General features: G+C 44.2%; 1 protein-coding gene across 1 annotated transcript; it reads left to right on the top strand.

The window, feature by feature from the left end:
• The first annotated feature begins 327 nt into the window (after window positions 1-327).
• Window positions 328-2,840, top strand: LOC133895159 (uncharacterized). The gene is made up of 2 exons (XM_062335336.1): window positions 328-967; window positions 2,230-2,840. The coding sequence occupies exons 1-2, from the start codon at window positions 328-330 to the stop codon at window positions 2,838-2,840; spliced, it is 1,251 nt and encodes a 416-aa protein (XP_062191320.1).
• Window positions 2,841-6,664: the final 3,824 nt, after the last annotated feature.

Here is a 6,664-nt window from a genome sequence, read left to right as displayed (position 1 = left end):
CTTGCTTCTATCTTGCTTGCCCTTATCTTATAGCTGCATCTCAACTCTTGCTTCCTCTCTTATCTACAGAGAACATATGGAATGATCCAGACAGTCGCCTCGCCTTCAACAACAACGTGAGCGGACCCTCATTGTCATGGCCCCCGAAGGTGGATCTGAAATAGGGACTGCAATGGGATCCCGGGGAAGGGCCGCTACGGGCCAAGGTAGAGACAGAGGAAGAGATAGGGTCGTCAACTCTCAACCCAGCCAGGAAGTCCACCAAGCCGCCGCAGCATTTAAGAAACCCCACTGCCCCCACCACCAGAGAATGACCTGGTGACAGTGATGGCCAATCAAACCTGCCTACTAGAGACCATAGCACAAGCAGAGAACAACAACCGAGGGTATGGACCTCAGAACAAGATGGCAGAGTTCGTGAGAATCAAACCTCCAACTTTTGATAGTACCGAAGACCCCTTAGAGGCTAATGACTGGCTAAGGGACATCACCAGAAAGCTCAAAGTCATCAACTGTGAGGGTCAAGAAAGGGTGAATCTAGCAACCCATCAACTTACTGGATCAACAACAGAATGGTGGGAGAATTACTGTGAGGCATCAGTAGATGCCGATGCCATCACTTGGGAGGAATTCTGTGAAGAGTTTCGGAAGCACCATGTGCTAGAAGGGACCATGGAAATGAAGCCTGATGAATTTTGCAGCCTAAAACAAGGATCAATGATAGTAAACCAATATATCCGGAAGTTCATCCGTCTTTCCCGCTATGCCCTAGAGGACGTATCAACAAACAAGAAGAAGCAGGACTGTTTCAAGAAAGGATTGCAAAGCAGCTTGTATATCCAGCTCGTGTCTGTCGTCTACCCCGACTTCAACACTCTAATGAATAGGACCATCCTTCTAGAAGAGGCCTGTGCGCCCATAGAGGAAGAAAGGAAAAGGAAGTTCTCTGACCAGGGGCAACAGGGCAGTAGGACCCAGGGGACAAGTCTCAACCATAGGCAGAGATTCCAATATTGACAACAACAAACTATGCAGTATCGGACTCTGGGATCCACATCCCGCACAACAGCATCCGCTCTCCGCAATTCTAGTGCAGGGCAATCCGAGCAGAGCAGCACCCCAACACCAGTAGTTACACAGAGAACATGCTACATCTGCCATCAGCCAACTACATGAAAGATTGCCCTAGTGCCAACGAGAACAATGCCCCAGCTTGTTCAACCCCTAGAGCCCTAGTAGCAGGAGTAGGACGAGGAGGGAACCGGTCAGCTGGACATTCACGAAACTATGGACAAGGCCGTGTGAACCATATCGACGCGCAGGAAGCGCAGGAAGCACCAGAAGTCATACTCAATGATTTACCATCAACTCAACCTTTGCAACAGTCTTATTTGATTCTGGAGCTTCGCTTTCGTTATTTCTTCAAAATTTGTTGCTCTTCATAAGTTGCCAACAGTTGTTCTTAAGAATCCTAAGCTGGTTCGATCCCTGTAGGAAATATCTTGTGTCGTCTAGGATGCCCCCAGGTTAAACTCCATTTAAGTGGGGTAGAGTTTCTAGCAAATCTAGTTATCCTGAATTCAAATGGAATAGATGTCATCCTGGGAATGGATTTGTTAACCAAGCATGATGGCAATATAGCTTGTGCTAGTAGAAGAGTTGCTCTAGTCAATTACAAAGGAATCAAGGTAGAGTTTGAACCTAAAGGACCGAAGTTTGACCCAATGGCATGTAACATATCTACCCAGTCCATAGAGGATGTGCCATTGATACGTGAATACCCATATATATTCCCAGAGGAGTTACCTGGCATGCCACCAGACCATAACATAGAGTTCGTTATTGATCTCTTACCCAGAACATCTCCAATTGCCAAGAGAACTTATAGGATGGCAGTCAATAAACTGGAGTTGTTAAATGAACATATCAGAGAGCTGCTAGCAAGTGGTTTCATCAGATCCAGTTCTTCACCGTGGGGATCACCAGTGCTATTTGTAGAAAAGAAAGATGGAAGTCAAAGGATGTGTGTGGATTACCGCTCGTTGAATAAGATAACCATAAAAAATAAGTATCCACTACCAAGGATCGATGATCTGTTCGATCAACTATGAGGAGCTAAGTATTTCTTTAAGATAGATTTGAGATTAAGATACTATTAATTGAAGATCAGGAAAAGTGACATTCAGAAGACTACCTTTATAACAACATATGGATTATATGATTTCACAGTCATGTCATTTGGATTGACAAATGCCCTGGCATACTTTATGAATCTGATGACCAAGGTGTTCATGGAGGAACTGTACCGATTTGTGATAGTGTTTATTGATGATATTCTCATCTACTCAAGGAGTGCCAAAAAGCACGAACAACATCTAAGGGTGGTTATGGAAAGGCTAAGAGCACACCAGCTTTACGCCAAATTCAGCAAGTGTGAGTTTTGGTTTCAAGAAGTGATATTTATTGCACATGTCCTCATGGCAGAGGTAGTATCGGTGGACCCTTCGAAAGTTGAAGTAGTGGTTGAGTGGATTCAACCAGTCAATATCTCAGAAATCAGAATCTTCCTTGGACTAGAGGGTTATTACCGCAAGTTTATTGAAGGATTTTCAAAATTGGCTAAGACAATGACCAAGCTTCTCCAAAACGATGCCAAGTTTGAATGGGATGAAGCCCGCGAGAAGACTTTCCAAGAACTCAAGAAGAGACTGACTACCGCCCTGGTGTTAAAGTTGCCAAATATCCAGAAGGACTTCGTGGTCTATCGTGATGCCTCACGCCAAGGTTTAGGTTGTGTATTGATGCAACAAGGTAAGGTTGTAGCTTATGCATCTAGGTAACTGAAGCCGCATCAAGAGAATTATCCAACTCATGATCTAGAGTTAGAAGCGGATGTGCATGCACTTAAGATATGGAGACACTACCTTCTTGGAAATAAGTATGAGATATATACGGATCACAATAGTCTGAAGTATATTTTCACTCTGTCAGAATTGAATCTGAGGTAACGAAAGTGGTTAGAGTTGATAAAGGATTACAACCTGAGTATCCAATATCACCCAGGCAAGGCTAATGTTGTGGCTGACGCCCTGAGCAGGAAAGTTTACTGCAATAATCTACAAGTGCATGAGTTAAGGCCAGAACTTCTTGCAAAGATGTAACATCTGAATCTGCATGTAAGACAAGGATAAGTTAACACTCTAGTGGTACAGCCAACACTAGAGGATAGAATTCGTGAGGCCCAATCAGAAGAGGAAGCGATTCTAGAAGTCAAAAAGAATCTCAGATTAGATAAAGTAACTGGGTTCAGAATAGATCAGCAATGAACGGTGTGGTACAAGGATCAGTTATGTGTGCCAGATCGGAAAAATCTTAGGGAGTTAATTATGGATGAAGCCCACAGCTCCCCTTATTCTATTCATCATAGATGTACCAAAATGTTCACGGATCTAAGGACCAAATACTGGTGGACTGGAATGAAAGTTGATATAACAGGGTTTATTGCTCGGTGTGACACCTGTCAAAGGTTCAAGGCAGAACACCAAATATTAGCAGGATTGCTGCAATCATTGCAGATCCTAACTTGAAAATCGGATGAAATTGGTATGGATTTCATAGTTGGATTACCCAGAACTCAGAAGGGTAATGATTTTGTATGGGTTATCATGGATCATCTGACTAAAGTGGCTCACTTCGTACCTGTTAAGACAACCTATAGTGGAGACAAGTTGGCTGACTTGTATATTGACAATATCTTGAGACTGCACGGAATCCTAAGCAGGATCGTCTCTGATAGAGTGAGAGGAACCGTCCAAATAATGTTCTAGTTAATCACCAAGTCAATCATTTATATAATCACGACTTCAACGATTAACTAGAGTATCATCCCGGTACTCCCGGTAAGTGTTTTGTGCCTAAGATCGGAATGCATGCCTTTCTAACATAAGCAATCACAACCAAGCTTAATAAAGAGCGAGTAATTTAAAGTATATTACAAAATCTTAAGTATTAACAAGTTTAACAATTTATAGCAAAAGAGATTTAGGAGGAAACTAAAATTGGTCAACTCCTAGTCAAAGAGAACTACGCAGCGAAAACAAAAGCTATAGACCATAAAAGGTGAGTGAAAGCCATATGCCCTTAGACTTCACCCCAAAAGCGCGACCACCGAGCAGTTGCCTACTCATGCCCGCCACCCTCGACAAGTATGAAGTATCCAAATACTGCCTCTTCCTTACCTGCAAAACCTGTAGAGAGCTGAGTACAAAGGTACTCGCAAGACTTAATCCATATAGGGTACATATAAATAATCTGACTCCAAGAATCATGCATTGAGCCATTAGCAAGAAAAAGGCCACAAGGTTAAGTACATTAATATGCCTAAGCAACTTAGACATATATGTGTGAGCACCTATGCTTAACCAACATACCCTGTAACCAACAACTTTCACATAAATGTAAATGGAAACATAACAACACATCAAAAGCCAATATCAACATTTCCCAACAGACCATCCATACCATCGTCCCACACTCGTAACTCTACGACTGATGTGGATGGACAGAAACATGCTTATGACCGAGAGCGCGATAATTCGAATTATTTTTACACCCTGCAGGGGTACTCCTTCACCTACACAACTTGAGGACCATACAGCTCATGTGTCCACACCGACCAACGCAAGGGGTACTGGAGTCAACCTTTCCTAATAAGCCCCAACCATTTGCTCATGCTCCGATAGATGCGGGGGTCATCCAGAACTACTCCCAGAACAAACTGGATACTCCTACAAGCCCACCCGCTCACACCATCGACTCACACGCCAAAAGGCCACAGCTACAAAGGTATTCGGCTTGTCGTTCCCATAATGTGACATGTAGTAAGTACGGAAAGTGCTAAAGCTAACGGCACCGACGGACGGTTCTTAAATGATGCAAAGCGGATTATGGTGCCCGGGCTCCTCTCCCGAACTACCCCGAGGAACTCCTCCGGGGCAAAAGACATCCCTAACACCGCCCACATCTCGTCTCATACTCACAACTCACCCAATCAACATCATCAATATTATCATAGTGAACCGTAATTAAATCTATAGCTCACGAGCGATGGAACATTCCACCACTCGACTTCTACCGATGACCTATGCATCGCTAAGCATTTCGAATGACATTGTAAAATCACCAAGGCTACAAGGATGTGGATATTCAACAACTCAAGGTAGAGGTAATGCAATCAATATATGTTCTACCCACATAAACCCGACATTAACTCGCTACACATGCAAACATACATAGAGCATATCTTATCAATTTTAGACTCCACACTTCAATTCAAAGGGTGCAATATGCTTAGATGTTTGCATTGCTGCTATGGTGGTTGCCTGATACTCCCCGCACAATACTCACAGAACTCTGAGAGGTTGGCATCACCTTCAACCACAATCGCGCCACGCTCCGGGTTCTTCGTTCACTAAAGAAGAACGCATGCAATGATGAGCATGAATGAAGAGCAACAATACATACTACAATAGGTATGTGATCAAATACTATAAAATATACTTTATAATACATGAAAATATTTTTCGTAGCTAGAACAAGTCATAAGAAGACTAGCAAAATTGGTTTCACAATTTTTGGACTTGTAAAGAATTAACGGTGAATTAATAAAGCCTCAAACTAATTAATTTATCTTAGAAATTTAATTAATTATTTCATATCTAAGGATATTTTTAATATGTATATTAGGGTATTATTAAACCAACAAAATTGGTTTCATAAGTTTTGGAGTTATAGATAATTTATTATGAATTTTCCACGTTTTAGCAAATAGTGAACTGCGTTGAAACGGTATTGTCTGAGTTGACCGCGGTCAGACCGCCAATAGTGGCGGTCAGACCGTGGGAAAACATGGTCAGACCACCAGCGTGCAGAGAGATTTGGGGTCTAACAGTCAGACTGGCCCGGGGAGGGGGGGGGCGGTCCGACTCCTGGAACACGATCAGACCGCTATAAAACGCGGTCAGAACATTGTGCTCAGCCGAGGGAACTTGGTGAGCTCACCGGTGATGATTCCGGTGCCTTTTGGGTGGGGATTTTGGACTTAAAGCATCATCTTGACCTCCTCTACCGCGTAGAATAAGTTGCACACGTAAAAAACGACCGAAACTCGATTATTGCCTCTAATGGTGGTGGAGGCTATTGTTGAGCTCGATGAGCTCAAATCTGGTCGATCTAGCCATGGGGAAGGAACGGGAGGGGGTTCAGGGTGATCACCATGTCCTATAAAGCTCGTGGTTCGATCGTGGAGGTTGGGGAATGGTCGGAGCTCGAAATCACAGTCGGGGAGGTGGTGGACGGCTTGAGGAGGAAGAAGACGTTGCCGAGGAGCTCGGGCTCGATGGGGAAAACCACCTCCGGTGGGGAAGCTCGTCGGGGACCTCTTCCTTGGCCTCCCCTCCTTTCTCCCCCTCTCCTTGGCTTGGTTGGGGAAAGAAAGGAGCAGCAGCTCCTGCTGCTTGGCGTGGGAGAGGGAGAGAGTGGGAGTGGGTGAGAGTGAGAGGGGGATGGGGGTGCTGTTGCACTTGAGGGTGGGAGTGAGTGTGGTGAGGGTCGGCCAGCTCAAGTGGGGCCCGTTTGCTAGAGGACTAAGTACGTTTTAGCTACA

This window comes from Phragmites australis, chromosome 16 (assembly GCF_958298935.1).
Source record: "Phragmites australis chromosome 16, lpPhrAust1.1, whole genome shotgun sequence".
Classification (NCBI taxonomy): Eukaryota; Viridiplantae; Streptophyta; class Magnoliopsida; order Poales; family Poaceae; genus Phragmites; species Phragmites australis.
Note: the sequence above shows the minus strand (reverse complement) of the source record. Positions and strands in the feature narration are given on the sequence as shown.

Bases quoted from the DNA above. Each gene is read 5' to 3' on its own strand.
- LOC133895159 (XM_062335336.1), top strand. From the start codon at position 328: ATGGCCAATCAAACCTGCCTACTAGAGACCATAGCACAAGCAGAGAAC. The intron at 968-2,229 runs GTAGGACCCAGG...ATGATTTCACAG, and splicing joins TGACCAGGGGCAACAGGGCA to TCATGTCATTTGGATTGACA.